Source organism: Coregonus lavaretus, assembly GCF_964263955.1.
Source record: "Coregonus lavaretus genome assembly, chromosome: 23".
Taxonomy (NCBI): Eukaryota; Metazoa; Chordata; class Actinopteri; order Salmoniformes; family Salmonidae; genus Coregonus; species Coregonus lavaretus.
In genome coordinates, this window is record NC_140010.1 from 143560 (window position 1) to 171225 (window position 27666).

The 27666-nt window shown below is 45.6% G+C and overlaps 1 protein-coding gene across 2 annotated transcripts in view; it reads right to left on the reverse strand.

The window, feature by feature from the left end:
* The window catches only part of LOC311098703 (signal transducing adapter molecule 1-like), a 58158-nt gene extending 32519 nt beyond the window's left edge, over positions 1-25639 (reverse strand). Inside the window, exons 1-7 of one of the 2 annotated variants that reach the window (XM_084139240.1) lie at positions 25436-25639; positions 23711-23795; positions 20452-20527; positions 18979-19074; positions 6523-6669; positions 6092-6182; positions 3608-3806 (exon numbers count right to left, since the gene is read on the reverse strand). In XM_084139240.1, the coding sequence (XP_083995366.1) occupies positions 3608-3806; positions 6092-6182; positions 6523-6669; positions 18979-19074; positions 20452-20527; positions 23711-23795; positions 25436-25475 (734 nt within the window). In that variant the 5' untranslated portion in view covers positions 25476-25639. The remainder of the gene's footprint in view (positions 1-3607; positions 3807-6091; positions 6183-6522; positions 6670-18978; positions 19075-20451; positions 20528-23710; positions 23796-25435) is intronic. The other variant, XM_084139241.1, reaches the window with a different exon arrangement.
* Between the last annotated feature and the right edge of the window lie 2027 nt (positions 25640-27666).

A 27666-nucleotide genomic window follows, 5' to 3' on the forward strand; every position in this document is an offset into this window, starting at 1 on the left:
AGCAGGGTTAGTGTTATGGCAGGGTTAGTGGTATAGCAGGGTTAGTGGTATAGCAGGGTTAGTGGTATAGCAGGGTTAGTGGTATGGCAGGGTTAGTGGTATGGCAGGGTTAGTGGTATAGCAGGGTTAGTGGTATAGCAGGGTTAGTGGTATGGCAGGGTTAGTGGTATAGCAGGGTTAGTGGTATGGCAGGGTTAGTGGTATGGCAGGGTTAGTGGTATGGCAGGGTTAGTGGTATGGCAGGGTTAGTGGTATGGCAGGGTTAGTGGTATGGCAGGGTTAGTGGTATGGCAGGGTTAGTGGTATAGCAGGGTTAGTGGTATGGCAGGGTTAGTGGTATGGCAGGGTTAGTGGTATGGCAGGGTTAGTTAGTGGTATGGCAGGGTTAGTGGTATGGCAGGGTTAGTGGTATGGCAGGGTTAGTGGTATGGCAGGGTTAGTGGTATGGCAGGGTTAGTGGTATGGCAGGGTTAGTGGTATGGCAGGGTTAGTGGTATAGCAGGGTTAGTGGTATGGCAGGGTTAGTGGTATGGCAGGGTTAGTGGTATGGCAGGGTTAGTTAGTGGTATGGCAGGGTTAGTGGTATGGCAGGGTTAGTGGTATGGCAGGGTTAGTGGTATGGCAGGGTTAGTGGTATGGCAGGGTTAGTGGTATAGCAGGGTTAGTGGTATGGCAGGGTTAGTGTTATGGCAGGGTTAGTGGTATGGCAGGGTTAGTGGTATGGCAGGGTTAGTGGTATGGCAGGGTTAGTGGTATGGCAGGGTTAGTGGTATGGCAGGGTTAGTGGTATGGCAGGGTTAGTGGTATGGCAGGGTTAGTGGTATGGCAGGGTTAGTGGTATGGCAGGGTTAGTGGTATGGTAGGGTTAGTTAGTGGTATGGTAGGGTTAGTTAGTGGTATGGCAGGGTTAGTGGTATGGCAGGGTTAGTGGTATGGCAGGGTTAGTGGTATGGCAGGGTTAGTGGTATGGCAGGGTTAGTGGTATAGCAGGGTTAGTGGTATGGCAGGGTTAGTGGTATGGCAGGGTTAGTGGTATGGCAGGGTTAGTGGTATGGCAGGGTTAGTGGTATGGCAGGGTTAGTGGTATGGCAGGGTTAGTGGTATAGCAGGGTTAGTGGTATGGCAGGGTTAGTGGTATAGCAGGGTTAGTGGTATGGCAGGGTTAGTGGTATGGCAGGGTTAGTGGTATGGCAGGGTTAGTGGTATGGCAGGGTTAGTGGTATAGCAGGGTTAGTGGTATGGCAGGGTTAGTGGTATGGCAGGGTTAGTGGTATAGCAGGGTTAGTGGTATGGCAGGGTTAGTGGTATGGCAGGGTTAGTGGTATGGCAGGGTTAGTGGTATGGCAGGGTTAGTGGTATGGCAGGGTTAGTGGTATGGCAGGGTTAGTGGTATGGCAGGGTTAGTGGTATGGCAGGGTTAGTTAGTGGTATGGCAGGGTTAGTTAGTGGTATGGCAGGGTTAGTTAGTGGTATGGCAGGGTTAGTTAGTGTTATGGCAGGGTTAGTGTTATGGCAGGGTTAGTGGTATAGCAGGGTTAGTGGTATGGCAGGGTTAGTGGTATAGCAGGGTTAGTGATATGGCAGGGTTAGTGGTATGGCAGGGTTAGTGGTATGGCAGGGTTAGTGGTATGGCAGGGTTAGTTAGTGGTATGGCAGGGTTAGTTAGTGGTATGGCAGGGTTAGTTAGTGTTATGGCAGGGTTAGTGTTATGGCAGGGTTAGTGGTATAGCAGGGTTAGTGGTATGGCAGGGTTAGTGGTATAGCAGGGTTAGTGTTATGGCAGGGTTAGTGGTATGGCAGGGTTAGTGGTATGGCAGGGTTAGTGGTATAGCAGGGTTAGTGGTATGGCAGGGTTAGGGTTTAGGGTTGGTATGGCAGGGTTAGTGGTATGGCAGGGTTAGTGGTATGGCAGGGTTAGTGGTATGGCAGGGTTAGTGGTATGGCAGGGTTAGTGGTATGGCAGGGTTAGTGGTATGGCAGGGTTAGTGTTATGGCAGGGTTAGTGGTATGGCAGGGTTAGTGTTATGACAGGGTTAGTGTTATGGCATGGTTAGTGGTATGGCAGGGTTAGTGGTATGGCAGGGTTAGTGGTATGGCAGGGTTAGTGGTATAGCAGGGTTAGTGGTATAGCAGGGTTAGTGGTATGGCAGGGTTAGTGGTATGGCAGGGTTAGTGGTATGGCAGGGTTAGTGGTATGGCAGGGTTAGTGGTATGGCAGGGTTAGTGGTATAGCAGGGTTAGTGGTATGGCAGGGTTAGTGGTATGGCAGGGTTAGTTAGTGGTATGGCAGGGTTAGTGGTATGGCAGGGTTAGTGGTATGGCAGGGTTAGTGGTATGGCAGGGTTAGTGGTATGGCAGGGTTAGTGGTATAGCAGGGTTAGTGGTATGGCAGGGTTAGTGTTATGGCAGGGTTAGTGGTATGGCAGGGTTAGTGGTATGGCAGGGTTAGTGGTATGGCAGGGATAGTGGTATAGCAGGGTTAGTGTTATGGCAGGGTTAGTGGTATAGCAGGGTTAGTGGTATAGCAGGGTTAGTGGTATAGCAGGGTTAGTGGTATGGCAGGGTTAGTGGTATGGCAGGGTTAGTGGTATAGCAGGGTTAGTGGTATAGCAGGGTTAGTGGTATGGCAGGGTTAGTGGTATAGCAGGGTTAGTGGTATGGCAGGGTTAGTGGTATGGCAGGGTTAGTGGTATGGCAGGGTTAGTGGTATGGCAGGGTTAGTGGTATGGCAGGGTTAGTGGTATGGCAGGGTTAGTGGTATGGCAGGGTTAGTGGTATAGCAGGGTTAGTGGTATGGCAGGGTTAGTGGTATGGCAGGGTTAGTGGTATGGCAGGGTTAGTTAGTGGTATGGCAGGGTTAGTGGTATGGCAGGGTTAGTGGTATGGCAGGGTTAGTGGTATGGCAGGGTTAGTGGTATAGCAGGGTTAGTGGTATGGCAGGGTTAGTGTTATGGCAGGGTTAGTGGTATGGCAGGGTTAGTGGTATGGCAGGGTTAGTGGTATGGCAGGGATAGTGGTATAGCAGGGTTAGTGTTATGGCAGGGTTAGTGGTATAGCAGGGTTAGTGGTATAGCAGGGTTAGTGGTATAGCAGGGTTAGTGGTATGGCAGGGTTAGTGGTATGGCAGGGTTAGTGGTATAGCAGGGTTAGTGGTATAGCAGGGTTAGTGGTATGGCAGGGTTAGTGGTATAGCAGGGTTAGTGGTATGGCAGGGTTAGTGGTATGGCAGGGTTAGTGGTATGGCAGGGTTAGTGGTATGGCAGGGTTAGTGGTATGGCAGGGTTAGTGGTATGGCAGGGTTAGTGGTATGGCAGGGTTAGTGGTATGGCAGGGTTAGTGGTATGGCAGGGTTAGTGGTATAGCAGGGTTAGTGGTATGGCAGGGTTAGTGGTATGGCAGGGTTAGTGGTATGGCAGGGTTAGTGGTATGGCAGGGTTAGTGGTATGGCAGGGTTAGTGGTATGGCAGGGTTAGTGGTATGGCAGGGTTAGTGGTATGGCAGGGTTAGTGGTATAGCAGGGTTAGTGGTATGGCAGGGATAGGGTTTAGGGTTGGTATGGCAAGGATAGGGTTTAGGGGTTAGGGTTGGAATGGCAGGGTGAGCTGACCTGTCGTCCAGGATAGAGATGATCTCTCCAGACTTGAAGGTGAGCTCATTGTCCTCTGCAGCCTCAAAGTCATAGATGGCCCTGACCTTCCTGCCCTCAGGCCTCTGGGAAGAGAGGAAATAGGCACTGGGGTACAGCCCTGACCCAGACAGCCCTGACCCAGGCTGACCACGCTGCTCCTTTAGAGACAACTCTATGGCTGGGGGGGGGGGGGGGGGGCAGTAGAGGTGGGTCAGAGGAGGGGAGGACATGGTCAGAGATATACAATAACTTATTGCACTAACATACATTTAGAGGAATGGCCAACTGTGGCAAAGCACATAGTCATTTGCTAATTCCATGATCATATCGTTACAAACTTTATTCCAGAACCAGTAGTCTATTTACCTTTAGCCTGGTCTAGTTTTAATCTAGAACCCAGTAGTCTATTTACCTTTAGCCTGGTCTAGTTTTAATCTAGAACCCAGTAGTCTATTTACCTTTAGCCTGGTCTAGTTTTAATCTAGAACCCAGTAGTCTTTACCTTTAGCCTGGTCTAGTTTTAATCTAGAACCCAGTAGTCTCTCTACCTTTAGCCAGGTCTAGTTATAATCTAGAACCCAGTAGTCTATTTACCTTTAGCCTGGTCTAGTTCTAATCTAGAACCCAGTAGTCTATTTACCTTTAGCCTGGTCTAGTTATAATCTAGAACCCAGTAGTCTATTTACCTTTAGCCTGGTCTAGTTTTAATCTAGAACCCAGTAGTCTATTTACCTTTAGCCTGGTCTAGTTTTAATCTAGAACCCAGTAGTCTATTTACCTTTAGCCTGGTCTAGTTTTAATCTAGAACCCAGTAGTCTATTTACCTTTAGCCTGGTCTAGTTATAATCTAGAACCCAGTAGTCTATTTACCTTTAGCCTGGTCTAGTTCTAATCTAGAACCCAGTAGTCTTTACCTTTAGCCTGGTCTAGTTTTAATCTAGAACCCAGTAGTCTCTCTACCTTTAGCCAGGTCTAGTTATAATCTAGAACCCAGTAGTCTATTTACCTTTAGCCTGGTCTAGTTCTAATCTAGAACCCAGTAGTCTATTTACCTTTAGCCTGGTCTAGTTATAATCTAGAACCCAGTAGTCTATTTACCTTTAGCCTGGTCTAGTTCTAATCTAGAACCCAGTAGTCTTTACCTTTAGCCTGGTCTAGTTTTAATTTAGAACCCAGTAGTCTCTCTACCTTTAGCCTGGTCTAGTTTTAATCTAGAACCCAGTAGTCTATTTACCTTTAGCCTGGTCTAGTTATAATCTAGAACCCAGTAGTCTATTTACCTTTAGCCTGGTCTAGTTTTAATCTAGAACCCAGTAGTCTATTTACCTTTAGCCTGGTCTAGTTTTAATCTAGAACCCAGTAGTCTTTACCTTTAGCCTGGTCTAGTTTTAATCTAGAACCCAGTAGTCTATTTACCTTTAGCCTGGTCTAGTTTTAATCTAGAACCCAGTAGTCTCTCTACCTTTGGCCAGGTCTAGTTTTAATCTAGAACCCAGTAGTCTTTAACTTTAGCCTGGTCTAGTTTTAATCTAGAACCCAGTAGTCTATTTACCTTTAGCCTGGTCTAGTTATAATCTAGAACCCAGTAGTCTATTTACCTTTAGCCTGGTCTAGTTCTAATCTAGAACCCAGTAGTCTTTACCTTTAGCCTGGTCTAGTTTTAATCTAGAACCCAGTAGTCTTTACCTTTAGCCTGGTCTAGTTTTAATCTAGAACCCAGTAGTCTTTACCTTTAGCCTGGTCTAGTTTTAATCTAGAACCCAGTAGTCTATTTACCTTTAGCCTGGTCTAGTTTTAATCTAGAACCCAGTAGTCTATTTACCTTTAGCCTGGTCTAGTTATAATCTAGAACCCAGTAGTCTATTTACCTTTAGCCTGGTCTAGTTTTAATCTAGAACCCAGTAGTCTTTACCTTTAGCCTGGTCTAGTTTTAATCTAGAACCCAGTAGTCTATTTACCTTTAGCCTGGTCTAGTTTTAATCTAGAACCCAGTAGTCTATTTACCTTTAGCCTGGTCTAGTTATAATCTAGAACCCAGTAGTCTATTTACCTTTAGCCTGGTCTAGTTTTAATCTAGAACCCAGTAGTCTATTTACCTTTAGCCTGGTCTAGTTTTAATCTAGAACCCAGTAGTCTTTACCTTTAGCCTGGTCTAGTTTTAATCTAGAACCCAGTAGTCTATTTACCTTTAGCCTGGTCTAGTTTTAATCTAGAACCCAGTAGTCTCTCTACCTTTGGCCAGGTCTAGTTAGTCTAGTTGGTCTCTCTACCTTTGGCCAGGTCTAGTTAGTCTAGTTAGTCTCTCTACCTTTGGTCAGGTCTAGTTAGTCTAGTTGGTCTCTACCTTTGGCCAGGTCTAGTTAGTCTAGTTGGTCTCTACCTTTAGCCAGGTCTAGTTAGTCTAGTTAGTCTAGTTGGTCTCTACCTTTAGCCAGGTCTAGTTAGTCTAGTTGGTCTCTCTACCTTTAGCCAGGTCTTCCTCCTCCTTCTTGTTGGTTAGGGTGGATGGATCCTTGGCCACTAAAGCAGGACTTGCTTTAGCTTTCTCTGCAGCCTAAACAGACCAATATCCAAGAATTAATGCAGCCCTATTCCGCTTCAGAATTAATGCAGCCCTATTCCGCTTCAGAATGAATGCAGCCCTATTCCGCTTCAGAATGAATGCAGCCCTATTCCGCTTCAGAATGAATGCAGTCCTATTCCGCTTCAGAATGAATGCAGCCCTATTCCGCTTCAGAATGAATGCAGCCCTATTCTGCTTCAGAATTAATGCAGCCCTATTCTGCTTCAGAATTAATGCAGCCCTATTCCGCTTCAGAATTTTTATAGTCCAGTAACAGCAACGTGTTTAATCTCTAATATTTTATAAGCACACATTAGCCTACCACACCCACCTGAGAGCCCACAGCAGGGAAGGTGACCCCCTGTTCCCTGAGGTTCTTGATCATGGCTGAAATCAGGCTGAGCTGAGGGTCGCTCCTAAAGTCCTCTGCCCACTCTACCATCAGAGCCTTCAACTTCTCACACACCTTAGGGTGGCCCTGGACACACACACACACACACCAGTGTTTTCCACAAGTATATAAAGTAGCCAGCCAATTAGAAACAGTAGCCTGCGCCGCGCCCACGGGCCAGGGGGTTAGTCTTATTTACACTTGTTTTACTTCAAGATATTAATTGCCACAATGTTTGTTTTTCAAATTATATATTTGAGTCAAACAGAAAAATGCAGCAGTTTTTATCTCAATATCAAATCACTTCTGGGTAACAACAGCTTCTTATCAGGCCTGTCTGGGAGTGGTCTGCGTGGGGAGGGGAAAACCAGCTGTTATTGGCAGAGAGGATTGGAACTCTTTCTTATTGGTCTATTAACTAATGTACAGCCTGATGATGTCACAAGGCAGGCCAAAACTACATCCCACCAAAACAGGCTGAAATTTCAGGCGGTCTTTTCAAACAGCTCTTACAATGAAAGGGAATTATCATCATTTTCACAATTTCACAGTATTATTCCAACCTCCGTGCGAAAATATATATAAAACACAAGAAAAATCTCAGTTTGACTGCACTGGGCCTTGAAAGGTTCAAATGAAAAAATGTAAAATGGTTACCATCAGTCTTAAGCAGGGCTCGACCTTAACACTTGTCCGGGACAAGTAATTAAAAAAAATGCCGGACAAGAAGTACAGTGGGGGAAAAAAGTATTTAGTCAGCCACCAATTGTGCAAGTTCTCCCACTTAAAAAGATGAGAGAGGCCTGTAATTTTCATCATAGGTACACGTCAACTATGACAGACAAAATACTTATTTTCCACCATAATTTGCAAATAAATTCATTAAAAATCCTACAATGTGATTTTCTGGATTTTTTTTCTCATTTTGTCTGTTCGAATGGACAAGTAAAAAACAAAAATTACACTAAATTCATAATATAAAACAATTACTCAGATCAGAATTGGACCAAGGCTAATAACATTGGAATAATATTCAAATCTATTTTTCAAGGACATAAATAAAAAAGCCTAAGTGCATATTGGCTACAGCCTCATGTCCAAACCAATGCTGACATGACGGAGGGAAATGGAGCCCCACACCAACATAGGATAGGGACTAAAGGTGAAGCATGGTGGTGGTGGTGTGATGGTTCATGTACATACATTTAAAAGCCTACATGTCAAAGTGAAGGTGATCTGCATATTGACTACAGCCTCATGTCCAAACCAATGCTGACATGAGGGAGGTATCAGAAAATGGAGCCAAACTTTAATGAGACTTAATTACATAAATATAGGCTAAACGGCAGTCATTTTTCACAAATATAATGAAGGATAATTAACATTTGTATTTATTATGGATCCCCATTACTCTTCCTGGGGTCCAGCAAAATTAAGGCAGTTCATACAATTTTAAAAACATTACAATACATTCACAACACACTGTGTGCCCTCAGGCCCCTACTCCACTACCACATATCTACAGTACAGAATCCATGTGTAAGTGTGTGTATAGTGCGTATGTTATTGTGTGTGTGTGTGCATGTGTCTGTGTCTATGTTTGTGTTGCTTCACAGTCCCCGCTGTTCCATAAGGTGTATTTTTATCCGTTTTTTTTTTAAATCTAATTTTACTACTTGCGTCAGATCCTTTATGTGGAATAGAGTTCCATGTAGTCAAATCAAATTTGATGATGCAACCAGTCAGGATGCTCTCGATGGTGCAGCTGTATACTTTTTTGAGGATCTGAGGACCCATGCCAAATCTTTTCAGTCTCCTCAGGGGGAATAGGCTTTGTCGTGTTTGGACCATGATAGTTTGTTGGTGATGTGGACACCAAGGAACGTGAAGCTCTCAACCTGTTCCACTACAGCCCCGTTGTAGTCATGGCTCTATGTAGTACTGTGCACCTCCCATCGTCTGTTCTGGACTTGGGGACTGTGAAGAGACCTCTGGTGGCATGTCTTGTGGGGTATGCATGGGTGGCCGAGCTGTGCACCAGTAGTTCAAACAGACAGCTCGGTGCATTTCAATACATAAATACAAGTAGTGATGAAGTCAATCTCTCCTCCACTTTGAGCCAGGAGAGATTGACATGGATATTATTAATGTTAGCTCTCCGTGTACATCCAAGGGCCAGCTGTGCTGCCCTGTTCTGAGGCAATTGCAATTTTCCTAAATCCCTTTTTGTGGCACCTGACCACACGACTGAACAGTAGTCCAGGTGCGACAAAACTAGGGCCTGTAGGACCTGCCCTGTTGATAGTGCTGTTAAGAAGGTAGAGCAGCGCTTTATTATGGACAGACTTCTCCCCATCTTAGCTACTGTTGTTCAATATGTTTTGACCATGACAGTTTACAATCCAGGGTTACTCCAAGCAGTTTATTCTCCTCAACTTGCTCAATTTCCACATTATTTATTACAATATTTAGTTGAGGTTTAGGGTTTAGTGAATGATTTGTCCCAAATACAATGCTTTTAGTTTTTTAAATATTTAGGACTAACTTATTCCTTGCCACCCACTCTGAAACTAGCAGACTATGATCGATAATGTCAAAAGCCGCACTGAAGTCTAACAAAACAGCCCCCACAATCTTTTTATCATCAATTTCTCTCAGCCAATCATCAGTCATTTGTGTCAGTGCTGTGCTTGTTGAATGTCCTTCTCTATAAGCATGCTGAAAGTTTGCTGTCAATTTATTTACTGTAAAATAGCAATGTATCTGGTCAAACACCATTTTTTCCAAATTTTAAATTTTTATTTAACCTTTATTTAACTAGGCAAGTCAGTTAAGAACAAATTCTTATTTACAATGACGGCCTACACCGGCCAAACCCAGATGACACTGGACCAATTGTGCGCCGCCCTATGGGACAAGGGTTGGTAACAGGCTGATTGGTCGGCTGTTTGAGCCAGTAAAGGGGGCTTTACTATTCTTAGGTAGCAGAATGACTTTCGCTTCCCTCCAGGCCTGAGGGCACACACTTTCTAGTAGGCTTAAATTGAAGATATGGCAAATAGGAGTGGCAATATCAGCCACTATTATCTTCAGTCATTATCCATCCAGGTTGTCAGACCCCGGTGGCTTGTCATTGTTGATACATTTTACATTTTAGTCATTTAGCAGACGCTCTTATCCAGAGCGACTTACAGTTAGTGAGTGCATACATTAATATTATTTTTCCATACTGGCCCCCCGTGGGAATCGAACCCACAACCCTGGCGTTGCAAACACCATGCTCTACCAACTGAGCTACATCCCTGCCGGCCATTCCCTCCCCTACCCTGGACAACGCTGGGCCAATTGTGCGCCGCCCCATGGGTCTCCCGGTCACGGCCCGGCTACGACAGAGCCTGGATAACAATCATTTTTTCACCTCTTCCACACTCACTTTACGGAATTCTAAATTACAATGCTTGTCTTGTAATTAATCTCATAATTTGGTCAGATATACTTGGATGTGTAGTGTTAGCAATTGTAGCTGGCATGTAATGCCTAAGTTTGCTATTCTTGCCAATGAAAAAAATCATTAAAGTATCAGTTGGTTTTGTGATGAATGAGCCATCTGAGTTTGCCTTTTTTCCCAAACTTTCATTTAAGGTGCTCCAAAGCTTTTTACTATCATTCTTTATGTCATTTATCTTTGTTTCATAGTGTAGTTTCTTCTTCTTTTTATTCAGTTTAGTCACATGATTTCTCAATTTGCAATATGTTTGCCAATCGGTTGTGCTGCCAGACTTATTTGCCATTCCTTTTGCCTCATCCCTCTCAACCATACAATTTCTAAATTCCTCATCAATCCACAGGGATTTAACCGTTTTTACAGTCATTTTCTTAATGGGTGCATGCTTATTAGTAACTGGAATAAGCTATTTCAAAAATGTGTCAAGTGCAGTGTCAACAACATAGGAATCACTACAGAACTTATTGTATGACCTCTTATACACTATATTAGGCCCAGCCTTTGGAGCTTTGGTTTTCCTAGATATGGCTACTATATTGTGATCACTACATCCGATGGATTTGGATACTGCATTCAAACAAATTTCTGCAGCATTGGTAAAGATATGATCAATACATGTTGATGATTTAATTCCTGTACTGTTTGTAACTACCCTGGTAGGTTGATTGATAACCTGAACCAGGTTGCAGGCACTGGTTACAGTTTGAAGCTTTCTCTTGAGTGGGCAGCCCGATGAAAGCCAGTCAATATTTAAATCACCCAGAAAGTATACCTCTCTATTGATATCACATATATTATCAAGCATTTCACACGTTATCCAGATACTGACTGTTAGCACTTTTTTGTTAGTGTCTAGCAGAGAGTCAATCAGCTCTTTAAAATCCAGTTTCAACTGTTCAGAGCTGCCCTTCATTATGTCATTAAAACCCACATGGACTACGATACAATCGATTTCCATGTCCTGACGTAGTACATTCGGGACCAGCTTAGTAACGTATTTTACTCGAGCTCCAGGATAGGACATTGTTTTTGCACCAGGAATGGTCACATTTCTTACCATGGAGCTGCCCAAAATCACGGCTGGCGAGAAGGACCATGAAATCCACCCACTCCCACTCTTCACAGGATTCGGAGAACGCTTTATGGACGGGTGAGAGGCAGGATCCCTCTATGGACGGGTGAGAGGCAGGATCCCTCTATGGACGGGTGAGTGGCAGGATCCCTCTATGGACGGGTGAGTGGCAGGATCCCTCTATGGACGGGTGAGTGGCAGGATCCCTCTATGGACGGGTGAGTGGCAGGATCCCTTTATGGACGGGTGAGTGGCAGGATAACCTGAGCCCGTTGCTCCCGGCGCAGGCCTCTGACAGATGGAGAAGCCCCGCTCGATCCAGAGCAGGGACGGAAGGTTGCCGACGTCGACTTCGAAATCGTAGTAGTAGGCACTGCGGCCGCAGACACAGGCACCCCCAGCCACGAAGGAGCAGGAAGATCAGGCTCCAGGACGGCGAAACTATTCGTTGTTTGTATCCGCTCCGGGCCTCTCGTTGGGAGTGTAGACTGCTTTGCGGGAGGTCGCTGTCTTCGGCTTCCACGGCTCCTGACATGCGACCATCGTTGATTGCCTTTCTCCTCATGCTGTGCTCCTTCGACGGCGCTATCAGATGGGGGAGCTCCGGGCAACACCGGCCAGTCGGATAATGCCAAACGACAAGGCGGAGATGCATCCAACAAGCACGAACACCGTCCAGCCACCGGCGTAGAAAATGTAAACATTCCACTGCGTTTTCCCCAGTTTCTTACGTAGGCTGGCGACCTGCGTGATCAAGGAAGCCACCTCAAGACTATAATCCTCGGCAAGTAAACCATTTCCGCATTGGAACTCTGAGTGATCCGGTTTGTCCCGAAACAAAGCGTAATAGATACAGCTCCTACAGCGCTGGAACCGTTCATTTAGTTCTCCAGACAAAGAGGGCTCCATTGGAAAACTCATCAGGTACCAACTTCGTTAGCTTGATGGCTAGCAGCTTAGCGTCTCTGTCAAGCAGGCTTCAGCCTGTCTGTTAAGCGGGCTTCAGCCTGTCTGTTAAGCGGGATTCAGCCTGTCTGTTAAGCGGGATTCAGCCTGTCTGTTAAGCGGGATTCAGCCTGTCTGTTAAGCGGGATTCAGCCTGTCTGTTAAGCGGGCTTCAGCCTGTCTGTCAAGCGGGCTTCAGCCTGTCTGTCAAGCGGGCTTCAGCCTGTCTGTCAAGCGGGCTTCAGCCTGTCTGTCAAGCGGGCTTCAGCCTGTCTGTCAAGCGGGATTCAGCCTGTCTGTCAAGCGGGATTCAGCCTGTCTGTTAAGCGGGATTCAGCCTGTCTGTCAAGCGGGATTCAGCCTGTCTGTCAAGCGGGATTCAGCCTGTCTGTTAAGCGGGATTCAGCCTGTCTGTTAAGCGGGCTTCAGCCACAGGCGGGATTCAGCCTGTCTGTTAAGCGGGATTCAGCCTGTCTGTTAAGCGGGGGGATTCAGCCTGTCTGTTAAGCGGGGGGATTCAGCCTGTCTGTTAAGCGGGATTCAGCCTGTCTGTTAAGCGGGATTCAGCCTGTCTGTTAAGCGGGATTCAAGGACAAGAAATAGCGGTCCTAGCTAACCGCGTCGTGGAATCCACGCAAAAACAAGTTCTGTATTTGTATTTAATGAATAGCGGTTTTGTTTAAATCAAAAATAACAAACTGAGTGTTTTCCAGCATACAATGTTCAGCTGATTCAGCTAAAGGCTCCATTCTGTCGACATACTCGAGGCACGGTTCGTTCAGATCAAATAGTCACAAGACCGGAGAGTGAAGGCCAGTGCCTGTGCGCACCTCACTTCACCCACCTTGAATCTGAGAGGAGGCAGTCACCATTTTGAAACTATTTAACCATTAACTTAATTGTTTAAAACCTGGACGTTCTATGTCATTTTATGAAGCATTTCTTGCCTTGTTTCAAAGTAGCCTAGCCAAAATACGACCATAGAAATTTTGATGGAATTATTTTATAAAAGACTTCCATATGCCATTGAAAGCAACATTTTTCTAATGTTCTGGTCATATTATGACCCATGTTGGTGCATCTTTAGAGCTCCTCTCTTTCTTAATTTCTACCTAATATTTTCATCTCTGTCACATGAAACCACTCGCGCATGAGGTGCGCTTTGGAGAACGGTGTTGTCCTGCATTTTGGAACATTCAGCCAGCAATGTGCGCACTGTTGAGCTTATAATATGAATAAATAAAACTATCAACATTTTAAACTAAATAATCTGATCTGTTGCATCAGCCTCATGGAAGAAAACTAGACTCCCTCCTCTCTACATTTTCTTCATCTGTTTCTGCTGCTAAGGCCACTTTCTACCACTCTAAATTCCAAGCATCTGCCTCTAACCCTAGGAAGCTCTTTGCCACATTCTCCTCCCTGCTGAATCCTCCTCCTCCCCCCCCTCCTGTCCCTTCCGTCTTCAAGAGAGCGAGAGTTGCACCCCTTCTCAAAAAACCAACACTCGATCCCTCTGATGTCAACAACTACAGACCAGTATCCCTTCTTTCTTTTCTCTCCAAAACTATTGAGCGTGCCGTCTTTAGCCAACTCTCTTGCTATCTCTCTCAGAATGACCTTCTTGATCCAAACCAGTCAGATTTCAAGACTGGTCATTCAACTGAGACTGCTCTTCTCTGTGTCACGGAGGATCTCCGCACTGCTAAAGCTAACTCTCTCTCCTCTGCTCTTGTCCTTCTAGACCTGTCTGCTGCCTTTGATACTGTGAACCATCAGATCCTCCTCTCCACCCTCTCCGAGCTGGGCATCTCCGGCGCGGCTCACTCTTGGATTGCGTCCTACCTGACCGGTCGCTCCTACCAAGTGGCGTGGCGAGAAGCTGTCTCCGCACCACGTGCTCTCACCACTGGTGTCCCCCAGGGCTCAGTTCTAGGCCCTCTCCTATTCTCCCTATACACCAAGTCACTTGGCTCTGTCATATCCTCACATGGCCTCTCCTATCATTGCTACGCTGACGACACACAACTAATCTTCTCCTTTCCCCCTTCTGATAACCAGGTGGCGAATCGCATCTCTGCATGTCTGGCAGACATATCAGTATGGATGACGGATCAAACCCCTACAACTCATCCAGAATGCCGCAGCCCGTCTGGTGTTCAACCTTCCCAAGTTCTCTCACGTCACCCCGCTCCTCCGCACACTCCACTGGCTTCCAGTTGAAGCTTGCATCTGTTACAAGACCATGGTGCTTGCCTACGGAGCTGTGAGGGGAACGGCACCTCCGTACCTTCAGGCTCTGATCAGTCCCTACACCCAAACGAGGGCATTGCGTTCATCCACCTCTGGCCTGCTGGCCCCCCTACCTCTGCGGAAGCACAGTTCCCGCTCAGCCCAGTCAAAACTGTTCGCTGCTCTGGCACCCCAATGGTGGAACAAGCTCCCCCACGACGCCAGGACAGCGGAGTCACTCACCACCTTCCGGAGACATTTGAAACCCCACCTCTTTAAGGAATACCTGGGATAGGATAAAGTAATCCTTCTACCCCCCCCCCCCCCCCCCCCTTACCCCAACCTAAAAAAATACATTGTAAAGTGGTGATCCCACTGGCTATAAGGTGAATGCACCTATTTGTAAGTCGCTCTGGATAAGAGCGTCTGCTAAATGACGTAAATGTCAATTTAAAAATGTTTATGTGCATTGGTTGTATGAATTTTGGATCTGTCGTCCCAGAACTGTCCCAGTGTCTGTTTTGAATGGTTATCGTCCCAGCGATGATGGGACGCCCTACATTTCGAGCCCTGGAGGGAATCATTTTGTAAAGACAAAGTATTTGGTTGTAATTGTAATGTTGCAATATTATATAGGCTACCAAGGGTGACCAACCATCCTCCAGGAGAGCCTTAAAAAGGAGAGTGTTGCATTTTGAGACAGGCTTGAATATGCGTCAGAAGCCAAGGCAGTCTACATTTTTTCTGATTCTCTATGGTAAAAAAGATAGTAATGCATTATATTTTGTAAAGTGGCATCCTTGCATTATACAATGACATAAAAATTGTGTTACAGACCTTTTTTTGGGGGGGGGGACAAGTCCTACTTGTAGACAAGTAGCTAAAAAAGTGAATGTAAAGCCATATTCAGTATTATATCTTTTTGATTTAACATCACCTAAATTAATTTTAAATGATCATTAGGTAGGGCCCTGATTCCGTTGTGTTCCTTCCCAAATTCCATTCCCTTTCTTTAGTTTTTACAGCTTTCAGTTTTTACCAGTTTTTACTCACAAAAATCAATTTTTTTTATAGAAAAACTATTAAATTGGATGTTCTAAGTCGACAAAAATTCTTAAAAAGAGACCACTTTTGAGGTCTGGGAAAATCTGAGAAATTTAGATTTTTGGGTGTATTTAATGGAAGTGAGCACCTAGCATGAGGATGTTGTTTAGCGGTGGTTTTGTAGTGACCATGTGATGGTAGAATAAATACCCAGTGGATTGATGAAAATAATCATGATATCATTCTGTCAGGTACGAATAGGCTACTTTGTAGTTAACATTTAATTGAGAAGGATTGTGGGAAAGCCTTTCCATCTACCAGAAGACCGTTTTCATTAGCATCAATGCTAACGGCTACACAAAGACCGGCATTCTCGTTGCCTCTAGAAAGTTGCAAGAAATACAAATCACTAACGCATTCTGTTCATGTCTTATGATAAACTAACGCATTCTGTTCATGTCTTATGATAAACTTGGGCAAATTAATACATTTTCAATACATTTAGTTGATTCCCTACTAAAGGTCAATACATTTTTGAATACTGTTGAATTCCGTTTTAATGTGTGGATTCTCCACTACCTGTTGTTCCTGCAGTGATGATTCACCATCTTCATAAAATGTTTTCATCATTTATCTGCAGATAATTGGTAAAGTCAAATGAACGGCTGTCACACCGATGTGATTCGGTAGGCTACACTGACTGACTAGAGTCACTCACTTTAGCCTCACTGTCTGGCAAGCCCCGACATCCTAGGGTTAGGGTTAGGGTTAGTGAACCCAAGCCCCGACATCCTAGGGTTAGGGTTAGTGAACCCTAACCCTAACCCAAGCCCCGACATCCTAGGGTTAGGGTTAGTGAACCCTAACCCTAACCCAAGCCCCGACATCCTAGGGTTAGGGTTAGTGTACCCTAACCCAAGCCCCGACATCCTAGGGTTAGGGTTAGTGAACCCTAACCCTAACCCAAGCCCCGACATCCTAGGGTTAGGGTTAGGGTTAGTGAACCCTAACCCAAGCCCCGACATCCTAGGGTTAGGGTTAGTGAACCCTAACCCAAGCCCCGACATCCTAGGGTTAGGGTTAGTGAACCCTAACCCAAGCCCCGACATCCTAGGGTTAGTGAACCCTAACCCAAGCCCCGACATCCTAGGGTTAGGGTTAGTGAACCCTAACCCAAGCCCCGACATCCTAGGGTTAGGGTTAGGGTTAGTGAACCCTAACCCAAGCCCCGACATCCTAGGGTTAGGGTTAGTGAACCCTAACCCTAACCCAAGCCCCGACATCCTAGGGTTAGGGTTAGGGTTAGTGAACCCTAACCCAAGCCCCGACATCCTAGGGTTAGGGTTAGGGTTAGTGAACCCTAACCCAAGCCCCGACATCCTAGGGTTAGGGTTAGTGAACCCTAACCCAAGCCCCGACATCCTAGGGTTAGTGAACCCTAACCCAAGCCCCGACATCCTAGGGTTAGTGAACCCTAACCCAAGCCCCGACATCCTAGGGTTAGGGTTAGGGTTAGTGAACCCAAGCCCCGACATCCTAGGGTTAGGGTTAGTGAACCCAAGCTCCGACATCCTAGGGTTAGGGTTAGTGAACCCAAGCCCCGACATCCTAGGGTTAGGGTTAGTGAACCCAAGCCCCGACATCCTAGGGTTAGGGTTAGTGAACCCTAACCCAAGCCCCGACATCCTAGGGTTAGGGTTAGTGAACCCAAGCCCCGACATCCTAGGGTTAGGGTTAGTGAACCCTAACCCAAGCCCCGACATCCTAGGGTTAGGGTTAGTGAACCCAAGCCCCGACATCCTAGGGTTAGGGTTAGTGAACCCTAACCCAAGCCCCGACATCCTAGGGTTAGGGTTAGTGAACCCTAACCCTAACCCAAGCCCCGACATCCTAGGGTTAGGGTTAGTGAACCCTAACCCTAACCCAAGCCCCGACATCCTAGGGTTAGGGTTAGTGAACCCTAACCCTAACCCAAGCCCCGACATCCTAGGGTTAGGGTTAGTGAACCCTAACCCAAGCCCCGACATCCTAGGGTTAGGGTTAGTGTACCCTAACCCAAGCCCCGACATCCTAGGGTTAGGGTTAGTGAACCCTAACCCTAACCCAAGCCCCGACATCCTAGGGTTAGGGTTAGTGAACCCTAACCCAAGCCCCGACATCCTAGGGTTAGGGTTAGTGAACCCTAACCCAAGCCCCGACATCCTAGGGTTAGGGTTAGTGAACCCTAACCCAAGCCCCGACATCCTAGGGTTAGGGTTAGGGTTAGTGAACCCTAACCCAAGCCCCGACATCCTATGGTTAGGGTTAGGGTTAGTGAACCCAAGCCCCGACATCCTAGGGTTAGGGTTAGTGAACCCAAGCTCCGACATCCTAGGGTTAGGGTTAGTGAACCCAAGCCCCGACATCCTAGGGTTAGGGTTAGTGAACCCAAGCCCCGACATCCTAGGGTTAGGGTTAGTGAACCCTAACCCAAGCCCCGACATCCTAGGGTTAGGGTTAGTGAACCCAAGCCCCGACATCCTAGGGTTAGGGTTAGTGAACCCAAGCCCCGACATCCTAGGGTTAGGGTTAGTGAACCCAAGCCCCGACATCCTAGGGTTAGGGTTAGTGAACCCAAGCCCCGACATCCTAGGGTTAGGGTTAGTGAACCCAAGCCCCGACATCCTAGGGTTAGGGTTAGTGAACCCAAGCCCCGACATCCTAGGAAAGGAAACCTAGGAAATCCTTCGGTTTACTGTCCCAATCCGATACCATGGACATCCTGTATAACCACGTTGCATGATTTATGAATGGCAAAGGGATATGGGAGATGAATAAAGTCTGACATTTAAGAGTTGCTGTTCAGTTGTCAATCAAAGCACAGTAAATAGCCTACTACACGCCACGACACCGCTGGCTATGGGTTAGGGTTAGGGTTCGGGTTAAGGTTCGGCTATGGGTTAGGGTTCGGGTTCGGCTATGGGTTAGGGTTCGGGTTAAGGTTCGGCTATGGGTTAGGGTTAGGGTTCGGCTATGGGTTAGGGTTGGGTTAGGGTTCGGCTATGGGTTAGGGTTAGGGTTAGGGTTCGGGTTCGGCTATGGGTTAGGGTTCGGGTTCGGCTATGGGTTAGGGTTCGGGTTCGGCTATGTGCCAGAAAACAATAATTAGGCTAAGTGGATTTCCACTCATCATTACCACTTACATTACATGACACATGCAAATTCACCAGCATCATGCTCTCTCCCTCCTCCATGTAAATAAATTAGACTCCAACCAACCACAGTGCACACAAATTGTACCGGGGGCTGGGACAGACAGCCGACTGCGTTTCCCTGTCATCGCTGGCTTTGTGACTGACAGGCGCCTGTCGTATCAATAGATCGCTAGAAGATGCATATCGTTCATTTTAGCAGGAGATGGCGCGACGGACTAGCGAACTGAAACTTTTAAATGAAAATTAGGCTAGTTAATATGAAGTGGAAAAAGCAGCTGTAACACAAATACTTACAGTAGTATGGCCCTTCAAACTATATACAACCACAACACGTTTCATACAACAACAATCATCGAGGCACATATTTCCGTAACATTACACATAATGACAGTGAATATCCAGACCTTGTTTAAAACGTTGCTGACCTCACTGGCAAACTCTCTGGAGCACACTTCTAGATGGAATATCTTCCCACAGTTGGAAACACAGGCACCAAGTAGCTGGGAGGGGAAAAAACATGTTTATTTAATAATGTGAAGATAAAGCTGTCTTAAGCTGTCATAAAGCTCTATGAAATATATTTATAGCATAAGACAGCTTCATGACAGCTTTTGAAATATACACCATATCTACAAAGGTATGTGGACACCCCTTCAAATTAGTGGATTTGGCTATTTCAGCCACACCTGTTGCTGACAGGTGTATAAAATCAAGCACACAGTCATGCAATCTCCATAGACAAACATTGGCAGTGACTTTCAACGTGGCACCGTCATAGGATACCACCTTTCCAACAAGTCAGTTCAAATTTCTGCCTGTCTAGAGCTGTCCCGGTCAACTGTAAGTGCTGTTATTGTGAAGTGGAAACGTCTAGGAGCAACAACGGCTCAGCCGCGAAGTGGAAGGCCACACAAGCTCACAGAACGGGACCGCTGAAGCGCGTAAAAATTGTCTGTCCTCGGTTACAACACTCGCTACCGAGTTCCAAACTGCCTCTGGAAGCAACGTCAGCACAATAACTGTTTGTTGGAAACTTCATGAAATGTGTTTCCATGGCCGAGCAGCCGCACACAAGCCTAAGATCACCATGCGCAATGCCAAGCGTCGGCTGGAGTGGTGTAAAGCTCGCTGCCATTGGACTCTGGAGCAGTGGAAACACGTTCTCTGAAGTGATGAATCACACTTCACCAACTGGCAGTCTGACGGACTAATCTGGGTTTGGTGGATGCCAGGAGAACGCTACCTGCCCCTAGCATAGTGCCAACTGTAAAGTTTGGTGGAGGAGGAATAATTGTCTGGGGCTGTTTTTCATGGTTGGGGCTAGGCCCCTTAGTTCCAGTGAAGGGAAATCTTAACGCTACAGCATACAATTACATTCTGTGCTTCCAACTTTGTGGCAACAGTTTGGGGAAGGCCCTTTCCTGTTTCAGCATGACAATGCCCCCGTGCACAAAGCGAGGTCCAGAAATGGTTTGTCGAGATAGGTGTGGAAGAACTTGACTGGCCTGCACAGAGCCCTGACCTCAACCCCATTGAACATCTTTGGAATGAATTGGAACGCCGACTGCGAGCCAGGCCTAATCGCCCAACATCAGTGCCCGACCTCACTAATGCTCGTGGAGGCTGTTATAGCAGCAAAGGGGGGACAAACTCCATATTAATGCCCATGATTTTGGAATGAGATGTTCGACGAGCCGGTGTCCACATACTTTTGGTCATGTAGTGTATTTACAGCATAACACAGAGCTTTATGATTGCTTTATAGGACAACACAGACAGTTTTTCCAACAAGCACTTGTTTTAATACATAGGGTTAGGGTTAGGGTTAGGGTTGGGGTTGGGGTTAGGGTTAGGGTTAGCTGTGTGTCTGTGTTTACCGTCAGAGCCTGCATGGCAACGTGGGGATCCTTGTGGTTAACTCGTCTCATAATGGAACGAAGACATTCTTTAGGCCTTGAATAGAACACACATCATCAACACATAGAGTACCAGTAAAAAGTTTGGACACACCTACTCATTCAACGGTTTTTCTTTATTTTTAGATTGTAGAATAATAGTGAAGACATCAAAACTATGAAATAACACATATGGAATCACGTAGTTACCAAAAAAGTGTTAAACAATTCCAAATATATTTTATATTTGAGATTCTTCAAACAGCCACCCTTTGCCTTGATGACAGCTTTGCACACTCTTGGCATTCTCTGAACCAGCTTCACCTGGAATGCTTTTCCAACAGTCTTGAAGGAGTTCCCACATACAGTGGGGGAAAAAAGTATTTAGTCAGCCACCAATTGTGCAAGTTCTCCCACTTAAAAAGATTTTTAATGAATGTATTTGCAAATTATGGTGGAAAATAAGTATTTGGTCAATAACAAAAGTTTCTCAATACTTTGTTATATACCCTTTGTTGGCAATGACACAGTTCAAACGTTTTCTGTAAGTCTTCACAAGGTTTTCACACACTGTTGCTGGTATTTTGGCCCATTCCTCCATGCAGATCTCCTCTAGAGCAGTGATGTTTTGGGGCTGTCGCTGGGCAACACGGACTTTCAACTCCCTCCAAAGATTTTCTATGGGGTTGAGATCTGGAGACTGGCTAGGCCACTCCAGGACCTTGAAATGCTTCTTACGAAGCCACTCCTTCGTTGCCCGGGCGGTGTGTTTGGGATCATTGTCATGCTGAAAGACCCAGCCACGTTTCATCTTCAATGCCCTTGCTGATGGAAGGAGGTTTTCACTCAAAATCTCACGATACATGGCCCCATTCATTCTTTCCTTTACACGGATCAGTCGTCCTGGTCCCTTTGCAGAAAAACAGCCCCAAAGCATGATGTTTCCACCCCCATGCTTCACAGTAGGTATGGTGTTCTTTGGATGCAACTCAGCATTCTTTGTCCTCCAAACACGACGAGTTGAGTTAACAAAAAGTTCTATTTTGGTTTCATCTGACCATATGACATTCTCCCAATCCTCTTCTGGATCATCCAAATGCACTCAAACTTCAAATGGGCCTGGACATGTACTGGCTTAAGCAGGGGGACACGTCTCGCACTGCAGGATTTGAGTCCCTGGCGGCGTAGTGTGTTACTGATGGTAGGCTTTGTTACTTTGGTCCCAGCTCTCTGCAGGTCATTCACTAGGTCCCCCCGTGTGGTTCTGGGATTTTTGCTCACCGTTCTTGTGATCATTTTGACCCCACGGGGTGAGCTCTTGCGTGGAGCCCCAGATCGAGGGAGATTATCAGTGGTCTTGTATGTCTTCCATTTCCTAATAATTGCTCCCACAGTTGATTTCTTCAAACCAAGCTGCTTACATATTGCAGATTAAGTCTTCCCAGCCTGGTGCAGGTCTACAATTTTGTTTCTGGTGTCCTTGACAGCTCTTTGGTCTTGGCCATAGTGGAGTTTGGAGTGTGACTGTTTGAGGTTGTGGACAGGTGTCTTTTATACTGATAACAAGTTTAAACAGGTGCCATTAATACAGGTAACGAGTGGCGGACAGAGGAGCCTCTTAAAGAAGAAGTTACAGGTCTGTGAGAGCCAGAAATCTTGCTTGTTTGTAGGTGACCAAATACTTATTTTCCACCATAATTTGCAAATCAATTCATTAACAAAATCCTACAATGTGATTTTCTGGAATTTTTTTCCTCAATTTGTCTGTCATAGTTGACGTGTACCTATGATGATAATTACAGGCCTCTCATCTTTTTAAGTGGGAGAACTTGCACAATTGGTGGCTGACTAAATACTTTTTTTCCCCACTGTATGCTGAGCACTTGTTGGCTGTTCTTCCTTCACTCTGCAATGCAACTCATCCCAAACCATCTCAATTGGGTTGAGGTCGGGTGATTGTGGATGCCAGGTTATCTAATGCAGCACTCCATCACTCTCCTTCTTGGTCAAATAGCCCTTTATACAGCCTGGAGGTGTGTTGGGTCATTGTCCTGTTGAAAAACAAATGATAGTCCCACTAAGCCCAAACCAGATTGGTTGGCGTATCGCTGCAGAATGCTGTGGTAGCCATGCTGGTTAAGTGTGCCTTGAATTCTAAATAAATCATAGACAGTGTCACCAGCAAAGCACCCCACACCATTACGCCTCCTCCTCCATGCTTCACGGTGGGAAACACACATGCGGAGATCATCAGTTCACCTACTCTGCATCTCACAAAGACACGGTGGTTCGAAACAAAAATCTAAAATGTGGACTTATCAGACCAAAGGACAGATTTCCACCGGTCTAATGTCCATTGCTCATGTCTCTAGGCCCAAGCAAGTCTCTTCTTCTTATTGGTGTCCTTTAGTAGTGGTTTCTTTGCAGCAATTCGACCATGAAGGCCTGATTCACACAGTCCCCTCTGAACAGTTACGTGTTATTTCATAGTTTTGATGTCTTCACTATTAAAAATAAAGAAAAACCCTTGAATGAGTAGGTGTGTCCAAACTTTTGACTGGTACTGTACATATTCTAACCCTACTTCTAGACATACACTACCTTTCAAAAGTTTGGGGTCACTTAGAAATGTCCTTGTTTTGGAAAGAAAAGCAATTTTTTTCTCCATTAAAATAACATCAAATTGATCAGAAATACAGTGTAGACATTGTTAATGTTGTAAATGGCTACTGTAGCTGGAAACGGCTGATTTAACACTAATTTCTAGACTTCTAGACATACATACTCTTATTACAGATACTGTATCACTGACCCGGTAGGAGACTGCCCTATCTTATCACTGACCCGGTAGGAGACTGCCCTATCTTATCACTGACCCGTTAGGAGACTGCCCTATCTTATCACTGACCCGTTAGGAGACTGCCCTATCTTATCACTGACCCGTTAGGAGACTGCCCTATCTTATCACTGACCCGTTAGGAGACTGCCCTATCTTATCACTGACCCGTTAGGAGACTGCCCTATCTTATCACTGACCCGTTAGGAGACTGCCCTATCTTATCACTGACCCGTTAGGAGACTGCCCTATCTTATCACTGACCCGTTAGGAGACTGCCCTATCTTATCACTGACCCGTTAGGAGACTGCCCTATCTTATCACTGACCCCGTTAGGAGACTGCCCTATCTGGACATACAGTATACATATAATTGATTGACGTATTGATAGATATTGTGACTGACCCGGAGCGAGACTGTCCTATCTTATCACAGAGGTCCAGGATGAGGCCCCAGTCCTCCGCTGTGTTCATCTCACTGGTGGCTTTCTCTGAAGAACAAACACAAACACCAGCTCACTGTTGAAGTAGGCTATAACACACACACATCCTGTTAGGGTAAGATAATGTGGGGAACCACTTGTCACATCTAGAGTCAGAGTTCTAACCAGATATGGTGCATCAGTTACCGATACTCAACGTGTATTCATTCCTTGTCTTATAATTTTTATATTTATTCACCAGGTTATTATTATTAAATATTTTCAACTATTTCTCTACATTGTTTGGAAGGGCCCGTAAGTAAGCATTTCACTGTTAGTCTACACCTGTTGTTTTACGAAGCACGTGTAGTGCTAAATTTGAGCCGGATCCTGCCGGAACAGGATCCGGCACCTCTCCGTTTTGGACTGTTTTGTTCCGACACCTATTTGGCTTGATCCCGTACCTCTCCTGGCATGATAAATCATTTTCACTTTCTGCAATGTAAAAATTCTAATAAAAGCGATCATATTTAATTCGAGTTACCTCTTAGTTAGTTCTCCTGCCACCACAAAAAAACGTAATGTGAAAAGGTAGATTTTCAGGCCGGGCCTAATATTCAAAATGTTTATTTGGGTTGGGCCAGCCGGGTTAGGGTTTGCGCAACATTGTAACCTGTTTGAGACCAACTCGTGGCTGTATGAGAAGCGCCAGTATGTCTCAGATAACTAGAATGAGATGAACTTTCTCTCTCCCTCTCTCTACTCTGATAGACATGAGCCTGCAACTCATCTCTCCAGCATTGCACTTCATTTATTTCCTTATATAATCAGAGCCACGCGAAGGGTTCTGAACGAACTGCAGCAACCCTGATCAATTTAAATATATTTGCCAAAGTTATAGAATTACTGCTGTCTGTTCAGAAATAAATGAAATCATTCAGAATAGCCTACTACACCATGAGAAGGCCTATAATTTAGCGACAGAGGAATATTCCTAATCCTCTTCGTGTTGTCAATAACATCTCGTCCAGTCTCATCTTCTCCTGTGTAGGCAGCTAAATCTTCCACAAAGTCCTCCTGTCAATCCTTTGACCTGGTGATAGTTAGCTTGCAAGCTACCTTAGCTAGAGACTGCCCTATCTCTAGATAGATACCCCCTTCACTAATATATGCTTGATAAATCCAAGTTAACGTTAGCAACGATTTTAGCTTATTTGCCTGCATAGTTAGTTATTGTAGTGGCTAGCGTAGCTGACGTTTTTAGCTTAAGATAAAATGCAAGTCACCTTCTCCGTCTGGCACTCTGGAGCATGTTTGCTGCTAGCTACATCTTCATTGTCGCTTATCAAAATGATCTAACTTTGTCGACTAGCATCAACAATCCCTAGGCCAGGTGTCTGACTAACAACAACACTTAACTAGTTAGCTAAGACAACTAGCTAGTGAATGGGCTATCCCCATTGCGCTTACTAGCTAGCTAACTAGACATCTGTTAACTAGCCATGTATGTTGACTGAAAGTGAGCTAACTAGCTAGCTAGTTAACTAAGAAAGGGTGTAGCTAGCTATGGCTACAAAACTTAGACGAAGTGATCCTAGCTAGCTACGTTAGGAAAATTAACTCATAGCTGGGTACCGTTTTCAGGTAGCTAGCAAAACACAAACAAAGCCGAGGCATCAGCGTAGCTAACGTTAGCGCTCACAACTTACCAACATCTTGTTCAAATGGATTGGACGTGAAGAGAGGCATTGCCGCAATTATTTCAACCACAGTGTTGTAGTTCTCTTCTTATTTTCCCTCGGCTATTCGCTAACGTTAGTTATTACATTAAAATGCATAGCTAGTACAAAAAGTAGGGCAGATGTACTAGCTAGCTAGTCAGTCAGTCAGTCACTCCTTGGTCAGGCAGCAACAAACTAGGCATTCTGGGTAACGGAGAACAGTGCTTTGTGAACATAGACATTAGAGTGAGCAACAATAGTGGAATCGGCGGTTACATTTTAGTCATTTAGCAGACGCTCTTATCCAGAGCGACTTACAGGAGCAATTAGGGTTAAGTGCCTTGCTTAAGGGCACATCGACAGATTTTTCACCTAGTCGGCTTGGGGTTTTTAGAACCAGCGACCTTTCGGTTACTGGTACAACGCTCTTACCCACTAAGCTACCTGCCGCCCGGTTCTCCTTCAAAATAAAAGTCCCCCATTGAAACTGATGCAAATGGATACAAATTGTGGAATCATGCCACAATTGGACTAAATAATGCTAAACAAGGTTGGAATATTGTTATATAAATTCAACAAGGAAAGATATTAGTTAATCTTTTGAAATCGCACTGGATGTATTTGAATTCAGAATTGCATTGGGGGCATGCATACTCTATACTATTGCAGCATAGATACTGGAGGCTGAGACAAGGGGGATTGGGGGAGGCTGAGACAAGGGGGATTGGGGGACACTGTGGCCCCGTCCAATGGTACCCCCGGACAGGGCCAACCAGGCAGGATATAACACCACCCACTTTGCCAAAGCACAGCCCCCACACCACTAGAGGGATATCAACAGACCACCAACTGACTACCCTGAGACAAGGCTGAGTATAGCCCACGAAGATCTCCTCCACTGCACGAGCCCGAGGGGGCGACAAACCGGACAGGAAGACCACACTCAATCATAGGACCTACTGAAGAGATTAGTTTTCAGTAAAGACTTAGGGCCGAGACCGAGTCTACGTCTCTCACATGGAAATACCAACATGTTTCAAGCAGACCACCATAGTCCCTGTGCCCAAGAACACCAAGGTAACCTGCCTAAAAGACTACCGACCCTTGGCACTCACATCTGTAGATGATGCAATCTCTATTGCACTCCACACTGCCCTTTCCCACCTGGACAAGAGGAACACCTATGTGAGAATGCTATTCATTGACTACAGCTCAGCGTTCAACACCATAGTACCCTCAAAGCTCATCACTAAGCTAAGGACCCTAGGACTAAACACCTACCTCTGCAACTGGATCCTGGACTTCCTGACGGGCCGCCCCCAGGTGGTAAGGGTAGGTAACAACACACCTGCCACGCTGACCCTCAACACCGGGGCCCCACATGGGTGCGTGCTCAGTCCCCTCCTGTACACCCTGTTCACCCATGACTGCATGGCCAAGCACGACTCCAACGCCATCATTAAGTTTTCCGACGACACAACGGTGGTAGGCCTGATCACCGACAACGATGAGACAACTTATAGGGAGGAGGTCAGAGACCTGGCAGTGTGGTCCCAGGATAACAACCTCTGCCTCAACGTGATCAAGACAAAGGAGATGATTGTGGACTACAGGAAAAGGAGGGCTGAGCACGCCCCCATTCTCGTCGATGGGGCTGTAGTGGAGCAGGTTGAGAGCTTCAAGTTCCTTGGTGTCCACATCACCAACGAACTGTCATGGTCCAAACACACCAAGACAGTCGTGAAGAGGGCACGACAACACCTATTCCCCCTCAGGAGACTGAAAATATTTGGCATGGGTCCTCAGATCCTCAAAAAGTTATACAGCTGCACCATCGAGAGCATCCTGACTGGTTGCATCACCGCCTGGTGGCATATTACCTCAATTACCTCGACTAACCTGTGCCCCCGTTACTGTTATTTTATTGTTGCTCTTTAATTATTTGTTATTTTTCTATTTCATTTGTATTTGTATTTATTTATTCTTTACTTCCGTTTATTTAGTAAATACTTTCTTAACGCTTATTTTTTCTTAAAACTGCATTGTTGGTTAAGGACTTGTAAGTAAGCATTTCATGTTAAGGTCTACACCTGTTGTATTCAGCGCATGCGCGGTGAAGCACGAAGCTAGCTAACCCACTACCTGGACTAGCTAGCGGGTAGCTACTGGTAACTATTAGCAACTGTGGATAGTTGTTTCACGCCTGAGAGTACCTGTAA